Source organism: Argopecten irradians, chromosome 3 (genome assembly GCF_041381155.1).
Source record: "Argopecten irradians isolate NY chromosome 3, Ai_NY, whole genome shotgun sequence".
Taxonomy (NCBI): Eukaryota; Metazoa; Mollusca; class Bivalvia; order Pectinida; family Pectinidae; genus Argopecten; species Argopecten irradians.
Window position 1 is genome coordinate 60,693,319 of NC_091136.1, and position 19,175 is coordinate 60,712,493.

The window sequence follows — 19,175 nt, forward strand, 5'->3', positions numbered from 1 at the left end:
GGGAATGGAAAATTATGACCAAACACTAATATTAGCATAACCGTGATTATTCATTTATAAAATCTGACAAATGTATATCAAAATAGTTAAATTAATTGTTCTCTGTGTATGGTTGCATGTGCATGTTTGTATATAAATTGTAGTTAGTTTGTGTTGGTAGAGTTGGTTATCGGTACGCGGATTCACATAGTTTGCAAACAATTTTTTTTCATACTCCGATAAAATTAAAAAATAGTGACATCAATACTTATAATTAATTTCATACTCTATTTGATAAAATGAAGTATGTTTAATTAAATGTAACATTATAGTGGTTTTTCAAGGGATTCTTTTTTCCGAATGAATACGCAACGTCAATGTCTCTATTGTGACGTCACGATAACGTCGGGGTTTCGCGCCATTCTCGGATTTTTTTTTCATAGTGGTTTGCAAAAAATATATTGGCCAATCAGAAAGCCAGATTTGGTATGAAAACAAAGAAAAAATAATTATACATTCATACAATGGCGGAAATATTGATTAGGATCGTGAAAATAAAAAGACCTAATAACATCCAAGATGGCCGCCAAAATGGCAATCGCATGAAATCAAAATAATAACAATAAATCGATAGAAAATTTTGATGGTCAAATAATATCTTAAATGAAAGAAATCAATTGGTAAACCAAAGACTTCCAAGTTATCTCTAAGCCATAAACAAAACATTGGCGTAACATATTTTTTATCATTTGGTGAAATGTTACAAATGAAATCTATTTCTTGTTAAATAATAAGTTGCATATTAATATGTAATAAAATAAATGATAAACAAGTTATCATAAATTCTAATTTAGTCCGACTAATTTATATTGATATTAATGGGCCTATTATATTGTTTGTGTAATTACGTTGCTGAAATGATCGTGTGTGATACCTAAATGTCCTGAAAATGTCTTTTTGATGATCAATGATATTTGAACTTGAAACGGTGCTAATAAATGGGGAGCATATTGGTAAGATATTTGGCAATTTTGCTTCCACCCAGATATTCAAATACAGCTACTACGAAAGAAATACAATGATGTCCAAAAGTTTTTAACTTCCATATAATATTTACATATTTCAATTTCACAATGTTTAATTTGTTTACTTTTTTAAATTTCAAAACATTTTACTTGTTGCGTGTTTCTGTTTACCACGGTTTCCTGCAAATCAAACATGTTGGCGTAATGATCCACTGGATAGTTACGGATGTATTTAGACATGAAATAACTAACGGTAAGTTTGTTTTATCGGCGTTGATTGGCTCTCGAAAATTAATTGACAAATCAATGCCGAGAAAACAAAGGCACTACACACATACTAAGAATAACCACCAATAACAGGTGCGTTTGTACAAATCTACGATATGCGATAAAGATTGCGCATAATTTGTGCGCGGTTTCACGCATCGCTTGAATGATAATCGTTTACATACTATTTCCGGAGGCAAAAACAGCATCAAATATACAATGAAAAATGTGTTTTTAAAAGTGGTTATAGCTTTATGCACAAATGAATTCCATGCTTTAAAAAGACTGTGGTAAGAGAAATTAAAGAAAAATCCCAAAACATGACTAAATATTCCTAAAATTGTGTAAAATGGCGAACCCCCCCTCGTAAAAAAACGATTTCCCCTCGTACAAAAGGTCTCCACTTTCCCCTCGTACAAAAGGTCTCCCCGCGGTACCACCAACACCGGTTGAAGACGTAAAAGAAAGATATCACACTTTTAAGTGTCTCCACCTCCGACTGGGCATAAACGATACTAATCATTTGAACAATAACTTATATTTAATCGCGTATACATACAGATATATAAATAGTTTGTTTTACTTGTGGCGCAAGTGCACGAAGTACCTAATTCATTGTAGAGCATAGTGCCATGGAATTTTTTTCGGGACGCAATTAATTATTTTTAATATTTTTTTCAGCAATAGAGGTAGCTCAAACTTTTCAAAGTTGTTAAATGTTAATGGTGTAAAGTAAGGAATTATTGTACTGAAGAAATATATTAATTCTTCTACCCCTGTTTTTAGAAGACAAAAAATCGTCAGCGGTGTATTATCTTTATCTTTTTGACGACTATTCAAGGAACCTCCTATCTAAAAGCAGAAAACTCATTCTGTTGAAATTGTTTGGAGGTTAGGCCTCTATTTTTCGTACGTTTACTGGACTATCAGCACTAACCTTGTCCTGCTGCGTTATCACGTAGTCTCGCTATCGTAATCTATCTAATGTGCTTGCGATCAGACATATCCGAAAAGATACTAAGACAAAGATTTAGGATATTAAGATTTGTTAGGATCCGAGTTATGTACTATTTCTCCTGTTATGCATGTTATAAAACTGCGACTCCAAAAGCATGGCAATTTATGTTCAGCTCTTTAATTGTAGCGATTATCCAAACGGTGTCGACGAGTTCCACCTTATGATATAGCACTGCGGACTGGCCCTACACAAGACATATATCTGTCATAATGTCTAAGTCTGATGTCATGGCCAAAAAAAGTTGTTCCAACTCTTACATGTTTGTATGAATAGAAACGTTAGTTCAATATATTGTTGAAATATCATGATTTGAAATTGCCCGATTGCTTTTTCATATATTCACTCATTATGAGTGCTATCCCATGCTTAGTTGCAGAGAAGAAGTCGTTTATATGGTAACAGCCAAATTGATCCCTTTTGACCCCGCCTCTCAGGCCCCTGGGGGTCAGCCCCATCATTTGTACAATTTTGAATCCCCACCTGATAAGGACCCTAACGTTGCATTATGAGTACTATACCATGCTTAGTTGCAGAGAAGAAGTCGTTTATATGGTAACAACCAATTTGATCCCTTTTGACCCCGCCCCTCAGGCCCCCGGATGGTCAGCCTCATCATTTGTACAATATTGAATCCCTACCCTACAAGGATGCCACCAATGCATTATGAGTGCCATCCCATGCTTAGTTTCAGAGAAGTCGTTTATATCGAAATAGCCAAATTGACCCCTTTTGACTCCGCCCCTCAGGCCCCCGAGGGGTCAGCCCCATCATTTGAGCAAACTTGAATCTCCACTTTGTAAGGACCCTACCATTGCATTAGGAGTGCTCTCCCATACTTAGTTGCAGAGAAATCGTTTATATGGAAATAGCAAAGTTAATAAATATAGGAAAAAAACCCTGCTAAAATCCTTTTAAAAAAGTTATGAAAACAGCATATTCTGATTGGTAATTTGACAAAAAATGGATGCCTTACTACAGATTTTTATTTTACAGTTTTTTTAGCTCAGATATATGCCATAACATTGATATAATGTTCAATACCAACTATGGTGGCGTTTCCAAGAAATTTACTTTTGAAAATGTCTGTTTTTTTTTGTGGTCGAACTGAAGATTGGCTTTCGGTTGCTAGGGTATAAAATCAGTTGTTTGGGTGGTTTAATTTTGATATTTTTCTAAATAAATCGTCTGTAATAGTGTTATCATCCATATGTTATATATTTTTGTACATTTGGCACTTAATTTTGCCGTAATATATGTAAACATTTATGTCATTTTTTAAAATTTCATTTCGTTATGAAGAAACTAGCTAGTATGACCTTTGAACTTAACTCCATCTGACCTTTTAAAAAAAATCCAATTATGAACTCACACAAAATTCTTTAGTAAATAAATGAAAAACATGGCATATATTGAAGAAGAAAATTCAAGTTAGGCCCTCTAAAAGTCAAAATATAATCTCACTCCCACCAGTTTTTTTTACCATTTTTCAGCTAATATACCATTTGACCTTTGACCTTGACCCCTCCACATGGTCAAAAAAATTGACACCATCATTTTTGAAAGAGGGTGGCCTACTGAACATCTTTTTTGATGTATGGTGTCAAACTTCATCACGAAAAGCCCACGGCATAAGCCACCGAACTATGTTAGGCAAAGCAATGTTGCATTGATTTGTGTTCTCAATCATGTTCCTTTTTGTTTTTTGACCTATTGCATGGTGTGTTGACCACCTTGGTTCCTTGGTCTGCAAAAGTTGCTCATCTACAGGCTACCAAAAATGACCTCAAAACAGTTTTATGTTACTAGTAACACAATCTGATTAAAACCAGCTTTGATATTCCGCCAATTTCGTGCTCCGCTACAAACGGAACAAGATGAAACGGTTACCTGCTGATCAGTGAATAAAGGGAGATAACTCTTACTGGTTTTAGAAAATTTGAAACAGTCACTTTTTTTACTCATTATTATGGTATTTTTCACTTTAAAAATATAGAATCTGATTTTAAACTTCATATTGAAACCGATTCCAGGCAAATAGGACCAGTAGTTAGATAATGAAAGGCTGTGGCAGCCATCTTGGATGCTGATCGGAAAAACTGAAACCGGCCGACACACAGGAACCTGGCACGAAAATTATTAACCAATAGTATACTATAAGACTCTTTCATATGTGGATATGAAGGATAGGGATATTTTACCCGAGGGTCACAAAATGTAGTAAAACCCGAGGCTTGCCGAGGGTTTTGCAACATTTTGTGATCCCGAGGGTAGAATATCCCTATCCTTCATATCCACTTATGAAAGAGTATTTTTCTTTCATACCACGACGTTTTACTGCAATTTTACAACTATAATATCCCGCCATTTTGAAATAAATTCGAAGAAATCCACGACTGGAAGTCAATTTCCATACATGAAAAATTACGTGATATTTTCAACACAAATTCCGTTGCTTGCATCTTTTATAGTAAAACCAGTCAATTTTGTGAAAAAAAATGTTAAAATTTTACCGAGGAAATAGAGATTTTGTTGACGCCGTGACGTCACGAGGCTTTATTGCATAGGTAGCCATGCAATACAGCTTCAGGCGACATGAGTGTATTGCCCTAGACCAGCCAGTATTACACGTGTAGGTATGAAAGAAATATATATATATTATAGTATCAAGGGTATGAACTCGGCGGTCGAGAAAAACGGACCTATTTTTTTAAAACCGTGATTATTTTAATAAATTGATTCTATACAATATTAACGGATATCTTACCTTAAAGAGGAATAATGAGTGCTTGATGAACAAAATTGGCAAAGTATTGACGAAGTTCTGGCTTGATGAATTAGGAAATTTACGAAAAATATGCTAGGTAGACATTTCCCTGTCCGGTCGAAATGTCGTCTCGGCTCTATTGGGTACCTCCAAAACCAAGCCAAAATCACAAAATCTAAGCTTGTGGTGGTAAACAGTACCCATAACTGTGTTCATCCACAATCTCCTTTGGAGGTGTCATGACACGTACTTAGTAGAAACTCCATTTAAACATCGTGTAACTCACTTACTTTAACCGTCACCCACTGGTCACCGCCATGTTCATTTTTCTCTCGGAACTCTTCTCGATTTGACATATCGTGATTACATTATGCAAATTATGTAGTGTTGTGCTTTTGTGTAAACTCGAGAAGCGTTCCGAAGAACAAATGAACATGACGGTGACGGTTAAAGTAACCGTAACAATACACGCACACACTAGTAACCCAGAGGTCCCGAGTTTGAATCCTGGCAGAGGCAGTGATTATGTTTGTATCAAATCATGTGCTCTGTTACAATAGGCCACTTAGTTGTTGAAATTAAGATTTTAGCCTTTTTGACTGCTGTGACTTTAAATATGAAGGTCATGATCATTCAAGTGACCAACATATTGCAGCTCCTTGCCTTATAATGGCCAAGCTCATAAACAAGGGCCCAATGGGCCCAAATCGCTCACCTGCAATCTGGTAATCATACATGGTTCATACTAAACAAATAAGAGTACATAAGAATATATATCATCCCTAAGCACATTAGAGGCCTCTTTGCCTCTTGGTTATTAAGAAAATTTGTAGTCCTTGATCCCAGCATGCCATATGCCCAATATCAGGTCTCTAGCCCTCTTGGTTATTAAGAAGAAGTTGTTTAATTTTTTTAGCCTATTTGACCCCTGTGACCTTGAATGAAGGTCAAGGTCATTCATTTGAACAAACTTTGTAGCCCTTGATCCAAGCATGCCACAGGCCCAATATCGGGTCCCTAGGCGTCTTAGTTTTTAAGAAGTTGTTTTAAGATTTTCACCTATTTGACCCCTGTGACCTTGAGTGAAGGTCAAGGTCATTCATTTGAACAAGCTTTGTAGTCCTTCATCCCAGCATGTTACATGCCAAATATCGGGTCTCTAGGCGTCTTGGTTATGAAGCAGAAGTATTAACAAGATATTTCAGCCTATTTGACCCGTGATCTTGAATGAAGGTCAAGGTCATTCATTTGAACAAACTTGGTAGCCCTTCATCTAAGCATGTCACAGGCCCAATTTCAGGTCTATAGGCCTCTTGGATATTTAGAAGAAGTCTGTTAAAGATTTTCACCTATTTGACCCCTGTGACCTTGAATGAAGGTCAAGGTCATTCATTTGAACAAACTTAGTTCAGGACTCTAGGTCTCCAAGTTTTGGAGAAGAAGAAGTTTAAATGAAAAAGTTGATGCCGGACGGACGACGGACGCTGCACCATAGCATAAGCTCACTTGCCCTTCGGGCAGGTGAGCTAATACCGGTAGATCTAATTATTGAAAAGACTATGTTTAAAGACTTTAGCCTGAAGGTAAGGTTAACCATTTGAATAAACTTTGTAGCCCCTCATCCCAGCATGCTAGTCAAATACGAGAACACTGGTCCCTTTTAGTTGAGAAGAAGTTGACAGAATAAAAAGTCTAAGGAAGACGCATGTATAAGTCATCAAGAGCCTTCGGATCGGATGACCTAGAAAGCTCATTTAAACTAGAGTTTAGTTACATGATTTCTGAATCTCCCCAAATTGATGTTCTGATATTATCTTCTACTAATTATATGTTGCATAATAAAGTAAAAGAATTATTGTTTACAAATTATTTATTCACCTTTTCTTATATCAAAACATTTAAAACAATATCCAACATATACATGTACTCCAGAGTACAAATAGTACTGTCTGAATGGGCTGCAAGATCTTGTATCATGGTATTTATTTGCGAAAATGATTAATGAGTTTAATGCATGATTTGAACATGAAACACAATTACGTTGACCACTTTATCAAAACAAAGCATTAAATACGAGTAATAAAATGACAGATATTTAAAATGACAAAGTTATATGCATTATCTCGATGAATTGCAGTACACGATTCTTTTCACATATATAAACTAAACACTTTCACACGTTCTTCTATCATTCAGATCCAATCACACTGCTGCATATATTCAAAGAAAGAGACCTACAGACCATGGGTCGAAGGGAGATAACTTGAGTCTCAATTACTGTACACCTTTAGTGGTGGTAAACAGAAAATGGACATATTTTAGTATTAATTGCTACTTTATCTTTTGAATCTTCATCCTTCACTTTCCATATTTTATAAAAATGATGTGACTGAATTTTTTATAGACTGGTCTTGATATCCAGTGGAGCATTACCAGCCGAAATTTCCTGATGTGAGTTCTTGATCAAATCCCAATTTTTACATCACTTCCCAGTTGCCATTGGATTTCTTAGCACCAGTATCACAGAGTCACCCCTCAAGAACATTTTTGAAATGTATCTGTCTTTGTTCACTGGTTTTGATTTCTTCTTCCCCTTTCCTGTTTTTGGTACTTCCGTCCACATTTCCTTCACATTTTCCAACACCATATTACAATGCCTGAAAGAGAAAAATTACTTGATATGAAAATGGAAAGATTTTTTATAAAGTAGGAAGTACTGCTAGAAAAAGGTAACCGAATAACGGTTTACGGTTCGGTTTGAGCTTGTATCCCGTTAGCATTTTAGCTATCCAATAACTGCTGTACACATTTAATATGGCAAGTATACTTCTCAAAGTAATGAAATTCCTGTACTAACGACCATCTTCACTTATAGTCTAAAGTATACATACTTTCAAAAGCGCAATTTTATAATGGAATTCAATGTGTTAGGACAACAGTGTTGTTATCAGAAACTGGGTCGTCCCTAAAACACTTAGGTTTCACTAGACTTCTATGCAAACGTTCCAGTGAGACTGATGTGCGCAAGTGCCGTGTGCAAAAGAAACCAAACATGGTTTTATTAAAACAAATTAAATCCAATTCAAAGCAATAATTGTTTGTGTCAAATGCTTGTTTCCTGAAAGATGTGAGCGATTGTTATGGAATCCAGATGAAGTATGACGAATATGTGGCAGGGCTTGACATTAACCATTACCCGACAATCCACGGATAGGTCAGACCTCCTGTCGGGCAGGTCAGTTGTGTCTGTGACTTGCCCGACAGGGCAGGTGAAGAATTTTAGTTACAGGTCACTGATACTTGTTTAAGTTCTATGTAAATTCCAGGTCACTGTTACTTGTGTAAGTTCTATGTAAATTCCAGGTCACTGTTACTTAAACCGTTTAAGTTCCATGTAAATTCCAGGTCACTGATACTTGTGTAAGTTCTATGTAAATTCCAGGTCACTATTACTTACATGTAAGTTCTATGTAAATTCCATGTCACTGTTACTTGTGTCAGTTCCATGTAAATTCCATGTCACTGATACTCGTTTAAGTTCTATGTAAATTCCAGGTCACTGATACTTGTTTAAGTTCTAAGTAAATTCCAGGTCACTGTTACTTGTGTAAGTTCTATGTAAATTCCAGGTCACTGTTACTTGTGTAAGTTCTATGTAAATTCCATGTCACTGTTACTTGTGTAAGTTCTATGTAAATTCCAGGTCACTGTTACTTGTGTAAGTTCTATGTAAATTCCAGGTCACTGTTACTTGTGTAAGTTCTATGTAAATTCCATGTCACTGTTACTTGTGTAAGTTCTATGTAAATTCCAGGTCACTGTTACTTGTGTAAGTTCTATGTAAATTCCAGGTCACTGTTACTTGTGTAAGTTCTATGTAAATTCCATGTCACTGATACTTGTGTAAGTTCTATGTAAATTCCAGGTCACTGTTACTTGTGTAAGTTCTATGTAAATTCCATGTCACTGATACTTGTGTAAGTTCTATGTAAATTCCAGGTCACTGTTACTTGTGTAAGTTCTATGTAAATTCCATGTCACTGATACTTGTGTAAGTTCTATGTAAATTCCAGGTCACTGTTACTTGTTACTTGTGTAAGTTCTATGTAAATTCCAGGTCACTGATACTTGTGTAAGTTCTATGTAAATTCCAGGTCAATGATACTTGTTTAAGTTCTATGTAAATTCCATGTCACAGATACTTGTTTAAGTTCCATGTAAATTCCATGTCACTGATACTTGTTTAAGTTCTATGTAAATTCCATGTCACAATCATTAAGTAATATCATCACACTCAGAATCTGAAATAGATAAGCTTTATCATATCTACTCTCTGTATTACAGCCGTGCAGCCGTGCTACCCCAACTGAGAACGACGTGTATATAAACCCCTACCGCTCTACCACTGACTTGTATGATGTATTGAATGAGTGTACTGTAGCCATGTTATTTATAGACTGAGTACTGTCGCCAAATCCACAGGTAAATTGGTACTGGATGCTATGCTCCGGCCTCTCATCCAGCTTAATGAAACTGAATGGCTAGTTAGCTTAAACTGATCTATATATCATCAACAATGCGTCTGTATCTACTTAAAAACAAAGCAAATATTCTTCAAATTGCATCAACATTCACTTGACTAGTGTGTCTTTTAGGGCTGCCGCAATACGGCAGAAGCGTACCACGATATATTGCGATACACAACAACTGTATTGTGATATGTATTGCAATATTTTGACCTTAACATATGTGTTGTCTATTTTGTATATATTCCATAATAAAAACACCCTTTACATTATACAAACATACAGTGCTATGTTATGTAGTTTTACATCGATTTGAACCATGTTGTTGAGTAACAAAAATGTTCAAATGTGTTCTTGTTTTAAAAAAATACGAGTCTGTTTGTGAAAACGCTAGGCTAACTGTTACAGATGATCGTAACCTAATAATGCAATAACTAAACATGATAGTGTCTGCAAATATTTACACTTTTGAACCTAAATGATGAACAAATTTACGTACAATTGTCCTGGCAAAATAAGCTTACGATCGTGATTAAACTTCAAAGGGCTGACCGGCTTGCAGTGTTGTTTTGACACGTGTAGGAAATCGAAAATGGCGGCGGACGATGAAGCCTGAAAAAAGCTTGCAAAATCCCTGAAGCCATGTATTCACCGGGCCTGTGTTTAGAGAATTAGATATTCCGGTATTGTTGATTGATGGAGCGAATCAGCTTGATAATATTTCAGAAACTAGCCTAATGTCATATTGTTTATATTCAACGTCATGCAAATGTTTGAATCATTTACACCCGGTCCACCCCAACTGCGAATGATAAATATTATGAAGTTCCTTACCGTCAATCGATTGATTTGTAACACAGCGAGAAATTCTGTACCGTGTAGCGATAAACGCTAACACTCTACCGACACAACGTGGCTATTTTTAGACTCGAGTACTGTCACCAAATCCACAGGTAAATCGCGGGGCGCTCTGGCTGCATCAGCTATACCAAACACAATCGTAAATGTTACAAATACCGTAAAATCTTGTGTTACTTACACACCAGTGTACTTTGCACATGTATTTTTTCTTATGGCTTTAAATACTGAAAAAAATCTACTATCGGTATATTTTGCGCATTCAAATTTTGGGGAAAACGATGTCCGGGGAACCACAAATTCAGTGTTATAAAGGTGGTAATTTCATTGCAAAACATTCACAATAAATGCTTGACAACTTGCACAAAAAGTGTTGTATTTAGAAGAAATAACATAATATAATTGCACTGTGCTTGTTTTCTTTTATTGGCCACCGTAACTGAAACAGTGAAATATATCTTGCAGAACATGTCAAAAACATTGGCAGTCCGCCGTATTCGATCCGTACACATGTCAATGTCTGGAGATATTACACATGAATAGTTATCAGAACTATTTGAAAATATTATAATTTAGTTACTTTAATATTGCCACAATAAGTTTTAAGTGTGTTTGAGATCATTAACAAACTTTAAAGAGCATTCCGATAGCATTTACTTTGGCTTGCAATAATCACATCGTGAGTGAACTCACTATCTGTACGGCACCAGATCCAAGCTGATGGCTAATTATATATAACAGTACGGTTAAAATGCCACTAACCTTCTAGCTTGTCAGTTTTGCTGTAATAATATTACAAACCACTTATTGAAAATCCTAAATATAGGACAGTTTAGGACTCGTCTTATAAATCCCACGTGTGTTTTGACTTTTTGCACACGGCCTGCAGCCGGGACATGTTATGGCGGTTCCCTACGTAATGAGCATAGCTAGATCTATAAGGAGTTTCATATGCAGTTTTACTAGAAATATGAAGATTTGTTAAAATATCTAAAATAAAGAAATACTAGTCAAGTGAATTTTTTATGCAATTTGAAGAATATTTGTTTTGTTTTTAAGTAGATACAGACGCATTGTTGATGATATATAGATCGGTTAAGCTAACTAGCCATTCAGTTTCGTTAAGCTGGATGAGAGGCCCGAGCGTAGCATCCAGTACCAGTTTACCTGTGGATTTGGCGACAGTACTGGAGTCTATAAATAACTACACTCATTCAATACATCGATACAAGTCAGTGGTAGAGCGGTAGGGGTTTATATACACGCATCGTTCGCAGTTGGGGTGGACCGGGTGTAAACATTATACACGTTAGTTACAAACATTTGACCGACATCTGAATCTAATGAAAACGAAAGGGATACCCACATGGCTTCATATTATCGGAAAGGAAAACAAATACAACTTGCTGGTTTTGTTTTAATGACAGGATGTTTTAATTATATCAAATTAATGAAAATATGATTCTAAGAAAATATATCGTAAAAAACCGGTACAGGTAAACTGTATCGCGGTACAATATTTTTTGGTGGTGTATTGCAATACCCCAATATATCGGTGAACCGCGGCAGCCCTAGTGTGATCAGATGTATTTTATACTTTAGATATAATTAACAAATTCTTATATAACTTTACTAGTTATAATAACAAATCTTCATATTTCTAGAAAAATTGCATATGAAACTCCTTATAGGGTCTAGTAATGTTCATTACTTAGGGAACGGCCATATGTCTTGGCTGCAGGCCGTGTGCAAAAAGTCGAAACACACGTGGGATTTATAACACGAGTCCTAAACTGTCCTACATATTTAGGATTTTCCAGAAGTGGTTTGTAATATTATTACAGCAAAACTTACAAGCTACAAGGTTAGTGGCATATTTAACCGTACTGTTATATATGATTAGCCATCAGCTTCGATCTGGTTACCTACAAAATGTAGTGAGTTCACTCACAATGTGATTATTGCAAGCCAAGTTTGTTAATGATCTCAAACACACTAATAACTTATTGTGGCAATTTTAAGTAACTAGATTCTAATATTTTCATAGCTGATAACTATTCACGTGTAATATCTCAAGACATTGACATGTGTACAATTTACCAATGTTTTTAACATTTTCTGCAAGATATATTTCACTATTTCAGTCACGGTGGCCAATAAAAGAAAACAAACACAATGCAATTATATCATGTTATTTCTTCTAAATACAACACTTCTTTGTGCAAGTTGTCAAGCATTTATTGTGAATGTTTTTCAATGAAACTACCACCTTTATAACATTGAATTTGTGGTTCCTCTGACATCGTCTTTCCCAAAATTTTTGAATGTGCAAAATATGCCGATAGTAGATTTTTTTCAGCATTTTCAGCCCTAAGAAAAAATACATGTGCAAAGTACACTGGTGTGTAAGTTACACAAGTTTTTACGGTATTTGTAACAATTGCGATTGTGTTTGGTACAGATAATGTAGCCAGAGCGCCAGCGATTTACCTATGGATTGGCGACAGTACTCGAGTCTATAAATAACCAGCTCACTAATTCAATACATCGATACAAGTCAGCGGCAAAGTGGTATGGGTTATATACACGGGTCATTCTCAGTTGGGGTAGCACGGCTGTAAATTTATCGGCATAATCAGTCATAGTCAAATAAATGTGTGTAAGTTTCAAGCACATTGCAATTGCTGAAACAGTCATAACCAAGTTTGACAGCTGAAACATGACAAGGACATTTTTGTTTTCAGTCTAGTTTAGTAAAAATTCTGATATTATGAGTATGTACCCATCAATTCTTCAATGTTAAGAATGAAATTTTAGTATTTGAAGTTTAATTAAGAAAGATAAGTACATTGAAACACATGTTTAATTACTACAGGAAAACATCAAAAGTTATTTTAAACAGGCAGGAAAGTTTGGGTGGTCACCTGCCCAATATGGCAAATACCAAAAAAGTGTTAATGTCGAGCCCTGTGTGGCATCGATGTACGACTGTAACATTACTTACAGCTAGAGCTGAAGTAGGTTATTCGGTTATGGTTCGGTTACTCCGATCTGTTTAATAGGTCGGCATTTAAGAAGCATCATATTAAGAAGCTAAACCAGTGACATTTTGCATACTTTCACTTAGCCTTATTTTGAAGGTCTCACTGCAAAAGATAACATTACAGAAGGAAGTTTTTAAAGCAGGATCAAAACATTGTTAGCAATAAAGGTGTTCGGATTTTTAATCTTGTTCTCACCTGTCAAATGCCTTCACTCTGGCAAGAAGTTTTTTGTTATTCCTACAGTTGATGAGGACTTGTGTGTTGTTCTTTACAGACTGTGTTAACACAGAAAGGGGTCCTGTATTGAACTCTTCTTGTTCTCGTTGCTGGAGTTCCTCTGGTGTCATCTCACTTTTCGGCTTCTGCATTAACGCCCTAGCAAAGAAAATACAGTGATATCGAAGTCGTATATGGCAGGTTTAAATTGTGAAGTCACACAGAAGTGACATTACATATTCAAATATGGTAGCAGTTCAATATCTATCATTAGGCATTATAACCATTTACCAGTACTACCGGTATTTCAATTCAGTCACTTTTTTTTTGCTGCAAATATCACCATTACTATGCAACAGTGCAGCTACTAGTAATTCTGACTTTTGTCAGGGTTCTTTCTTTTTTTATTGTGAATTTGAGTAAGGCCTAATTAGGGGGTCTTCAAACTTATGACAATCAGCATGGACCAGCTTCTCGATTGGTCAGCCCAGCGACATTAAAATTTTGATATTTCGCTTGCATTTTGAATTAGTGATCTTAGCATCCAAATGTTACAGGAGCAAGTGCAGTGACTTGTTTATTGGGCAGAGTCTAACCTTATTGTTATTCATAACTTTTATATTCGGATGCTTGTTTCAACAAGATGTCTTTCAAATGTCCTAATATGACGATCTTGCTTACAATTGGAGATACTTAATTTATTTATCAAAGACTACTCCATCTGCTATTATGATTAGAATGAAATTAGAATAAAATGACACTTCCTATCACAGGGTTTTTGCCAGGCCTTTATAGGGTCGGTAAACGGACCCATTCCCAATTGAAAAATAGCACTGTATTTTCCCAAATTCAGTCAGTATTTTCCCAATCATAGCATTAAGTTAAAACCGCAAATGATGTCTCAATATACCTCCGGTAACGGTTATTAATATCTAATGTCCTGTACAAGCCCATTTCACATGGGAAACATCATTTCTTAATAGTTTACGTTCGCGGAAGCGTCCCGATTTCAGTGGCGAAGTCCCACAACTTTTTGGACTTTGCAATCAAACGCACCCGAAAAATGGCGGCCATGACAGGTGAGTCGGCTGGCCGAGAGCGCAGGTAAACTAAATGGGGTACGGACGCAAAACATCAACCAGACATAAAAATAGGATTATAAATGGCAATCACCAATTAATCAACACCTCAGGCACAATATCTTGGGTCCTGTCAGTTGGTATTTTTTGGCACGTGGCCCACTTTCAGTGTGGTAAGTGACAGTAGGAATGAGCCAGAGGTTTCGTCTGCTATCCAATTTGTTAAGTATCAGTTGTAAATAAAATTTTGTTTGAATCCATATATTGTGGTTTGTGTATACATGTAGTTTATTTCGTTTTCAAATGTCTTTGACAATTTACATAGGCCTCATGTACTTGCATTTTGCCATAATCTCTGCATTGATCAGTTACATTTGTCATTCCAAGTATTTTATTTTGAACGCTCTGGACATCGTCGACAGAGCATAAACAATATACTCATCATTTGAACTATAATTTGTGTTTTATCGTGTATGGATATGTCTAATTATCACAAAAAATAATATAGAAAATAATTTACTTTGCTTTTGGTGCATGCACTATCAGTACTTCATTCGATATGACATAGTGCCAAAGATATTTTTTGGAATGCAATTAATTATTTTCATATTTTTATCTTAAAATAAAAGAAGCTCAAACTTTTTAATGGCGGTAATGGTGTACAGAAAGCAACTTTTGTAACTGTACAAAAAATACTAGTTCATCTGCTCTTTTTTTTGATAGAGAAAAAATACTGTTTGTCAGCGGTGGAATATCTTTAACATGCAATATAAATTACATACAGCATCAAAAATAATTAAAATGATAAATTCATCATTTTTTTATTACTTCTTCTTTGGTGAGTCACCAGCCGTCAATAGTGACGATTTTAGGTGAGTGATTGGCTCAGTGGCGTGGGGGAAGGGGTTATATACAGTGCTTTTTTTTTTTTTTTTTTTTTCTGGTGCTGGAATAGATAAAAGTTGATAGGTTAAAATCATGATAAAAAATGAGGTGTTTATTTGTGAGTGGGGGCTTCAAGGGCTACGTTGTTTATGTTTGCCTTGAAGCCCTCCAGTGTAGTGTTTTGTACTGTTGCCACAGGGAGGAGATTCCAGTATGTGATGGTGTGTGGGAAAAAGGAGTACTTAAATGTATCCTTTGTGGCGGCGATGTGTCTGTATGCATAGGGATGTGTGTGTCTAGTGCGGGTGTCTACAGGTGTTAGGTATTGTTCTGGGTTGATGGCAACGAGATGGTGTGTGATTTTATATAGGAGGATGAGTCGTGATTGTAGACGGCGTGTTTGTAGTGTTGGCCATTGGAGTGTGTTATAACATGTCTGAGACTGATGAAGTGTTATGATACCTGTTTTGTACATATCTTGCTGCTCTGCGTTGAGTTTTTTCTATTTGTTGTATTTGGCCAGTATTGTGTGGGTCCCAGATAGAGGAGCAGTACTCAAGTTTGGGTCTAACAAGTGCTTTATATGCGTGTTCTTTAATGTGTGGTGAATTGATTGTGAGGTTTCGTTTTAGGAAACCCTAGTGTTTCTGTTTTGCATTTGCGGTGATGTTGTTTATGTGTTTGTCCCATTGGAGGTTGTTTTGCAGTGTGAGGCCTAAGTATTTACTGTGTTTGACGTGTTCAAGTGAGTGGTTATGGAGAGTGTAGTTGTGGTGGATTTTGTTGCGTTTGGTGGTAGTGGAGATGACGTTGCACTTGTCGGGGTGAAATTGCATTAGACAGTCGTTGTTCCCATTGTCCTGCATTGTCAAGGTCGTGTTGTAGTTTCTGTGTGTCTTCTTGTTTGTGTATGGTCTTGTAAATGATACTATCGTCTGCGAAAAGTCTAAGGGTGCTGTGTTTCATGTATTCATGTAGGTCGTTGATATATATTAAGAAAAGTATGGGGCCCAGACAGGTTCCTTGAGGGACTCCGGATGTTACTGGTATTTTGTGTGAGTGTTTGCCCTCAAGTATTACTGTCTGGGTGCGATGTGAAAGAAAATCTGTTATCCATGCATGTGTGTTACCTGTGATACCGTAGTATTTGAGTTTACTGAACACTGACTCAATAGTTAATGAATATTTTGAGTCAGACTTAAATTAAAATGATGATGATAATTTCCCAATTTTTTAAAAACACCGATAATATTTTCCCAATTTTTGCTCAGGGTCCTTTTCCCAAAATAGCTGGCAAAAACCCTGTATCAATGTTCTTACCGTAATACGGCCTATAAACGTTTGGCCTACGTCTGATGCGATCAGCAATAACACTTACTATTTACATTTGTCATCATAATTCAGTAATGTCATTCATTAAAAAATAAGCAAAACAGTGTGATGCACTTGATAAACACTCAGTTAATAAATACATTTGCGTACATATCAAAAACTCGCCAATTACGTTAGTGTTTTGATCATAAAACCGGTGCCGGCGACCATTGTTTTGATGCGAAAACATTATTTGTATGGCGGTCATTAACTAAAATAGGATTTTCATCAAAACATAACATAAACATTCGAACAGTGATATCAATACAATGCACTTACGACATAATGATGCTTTGATTTTGACGGATTCTCGTATAAATGTAATTTGGCTGCTGTTTCAGCGCGTCGGCTTTACGTTTATTTGATTGTTGCGCATGCTCAGAATTATTTATATCCGTTTCCGTTCACCATACGAAACGCCAACTAGGAGATATTGTTTGGCCAAATAACTGCCCGGTAAGATCATTAGTAATTTTCATAAACCCTGATACATTAAATATAGATTGGTTTCCCATATGCGTTATATATAGAAACACAGATTTCTTTGCATTTAAGACAGAAAGATGTACAGTAGTCTATTTAATAAAGAATGAAAGAGTTGTATTAGCAGTAATTTAAGTCCACTTTTTGTGCAGGAAGTTAGGCTACACTAGGCTTTTTGTAGTTCTCTGCTGTAAATTAGTGATACTTACAGTGAGGTCGAAAGAAACGTGTCGCTCAGCCACCGCATCTCTTAGATACTGATAACAAACGTAAGTTGTGTCTATTACTCCCACAACACGAATCGACTGGTCAGCCGTTTTTGCCATCGCCAAGCAATGTCTGAAAGTGACTGTGAATTTTCCATAGATAATCGGTCTAACGTCATTGTACCCAAATTTGATACCAATACACGTAGATTTCTCTTATATGACATTTGTTGCTTGGTGTGCTTCACTTTTTTCTGTTTTGTTTTCAAAAAGAGCATACAAACTTTATTTTGATGCTTTGTTTTTGTTATTACAGTGCTTATTTTTATTGTTAGAACGATTAATATCATGTCTCGAAATTTCTAGTTTTGTCACATGATGTGTACCCAAATTGATACCCAGCAAGAAAAAATGTATAAAATTCAGAAAAATCAATTTATATAGATTTTTGTGATTTTACTTTATAAATGGGACGTAGTTGCGTTTATTATAATGAGTCATACTGAAACGGTTAAACATTTTACTGTAAAAATTGTACAAGTGTTTTCATAACAGTACCTGTGCTAATTTGGTACCCCGTAATACCATGTAATGACTTGTGTGATATTTCAATCATTTAAATTCAGTTTTCTGTGGCATTCAACTAAGCTTATATAGTTCCAATGTGTTGCATATGTCAAAAGACCACTATCAATTATTTTTAATGACTGTAAAAAATTTCAATGTAAAAAGACTACAAACATAATTATGAATCAATCAAGTTACAAAATACTTGAATCTAGTCACAGTTTTAGTAAGATGGAGAAATAACGCTATAAAAAGAGCAATTTGCACGTGACCAAATCAAAAAAATAATGTGTGGCAACTATATTTTATCTATTTCTGTTAAGTGTTTATTTCTTAAATTTAATTATTTAAGAAAATTTTCTTTTGAGGAGGCCTTACGCTTTGAAAAAACACTATTATAGTACAAATAGTAATTGTCGCACGGCCACATTTCTAGGGATTAACATGATTCAGACAGAGTTATCAATTTCAAAGTTATCTTTCAGAGAAAATAACAGAAATAGTTAAATAAAACGAAGTGTAATTATCAATAAATGATGCATCTTTGGTATTACCAATGAGAAATGAGGTAAACTTGAACAACACAAATGTTTTAGGTATTTTTTCATTTAAAGTTGTATGGTCTATAACTTTCGCTCTTTTGGTCATAATGAAAACTGTTTAAGTGTTATACATATTTTTCTCCGTCTGCCTGAGGTTTAAACTTTCTAATTTTACCACTTTTTATAAAGTTGCAGCACTGGGAGTATCTTTAATTATAAAAGTAAAAAATCTTTTTAATGTGTACACGTGAAAAATAGGCTCGAAAGATGCCGAATCATTCCGAACTCTTCCGAACATCGTCGCGACAATCTCGAAGTACAACGAGAGTTGTGAAACCAAGAGAA

The 19,175-nt window shown here is 35.6% G+C and overlaps 2 protein-coding genes across 3 annotated transcripts in view; one reads left to right on the forward strand and one right to left on the reverse strand.

The window, feature by feature from the left end:
• The window catches only part of LOC138319267 (kinectin-like), a 107,355-nt gene that overhangs the window by 75,697 nt on the left and 12,483 nt on the right, over window positions 1-19,175 (forward strand). The window lies entirely within an intron of this gene.
• On the reverse strand, window positions 6,906-17,458 carry LOC138319269 (small nuclear ribonucleoprotein Sm D2). Its single transcript, XM_069262307.1, has 3 exons — window positions 17,312-17,458; window positions 13,677-13,856; window positions 6,906-7,710 (listed from the first exon to the last, which is right to left on the reverse strand). The coding sequence occupies exons 1-3, from the start codon at window positions 17,314-17,316 to the stop codon at window positions 7,536-7,538; spliced, it is 360 nt and encodes a 119-aa protein (XP_069118408.1). The 5' UTR covers window positions 17,317-17,458; the 3' UTR covers window positions 6,906-7,535.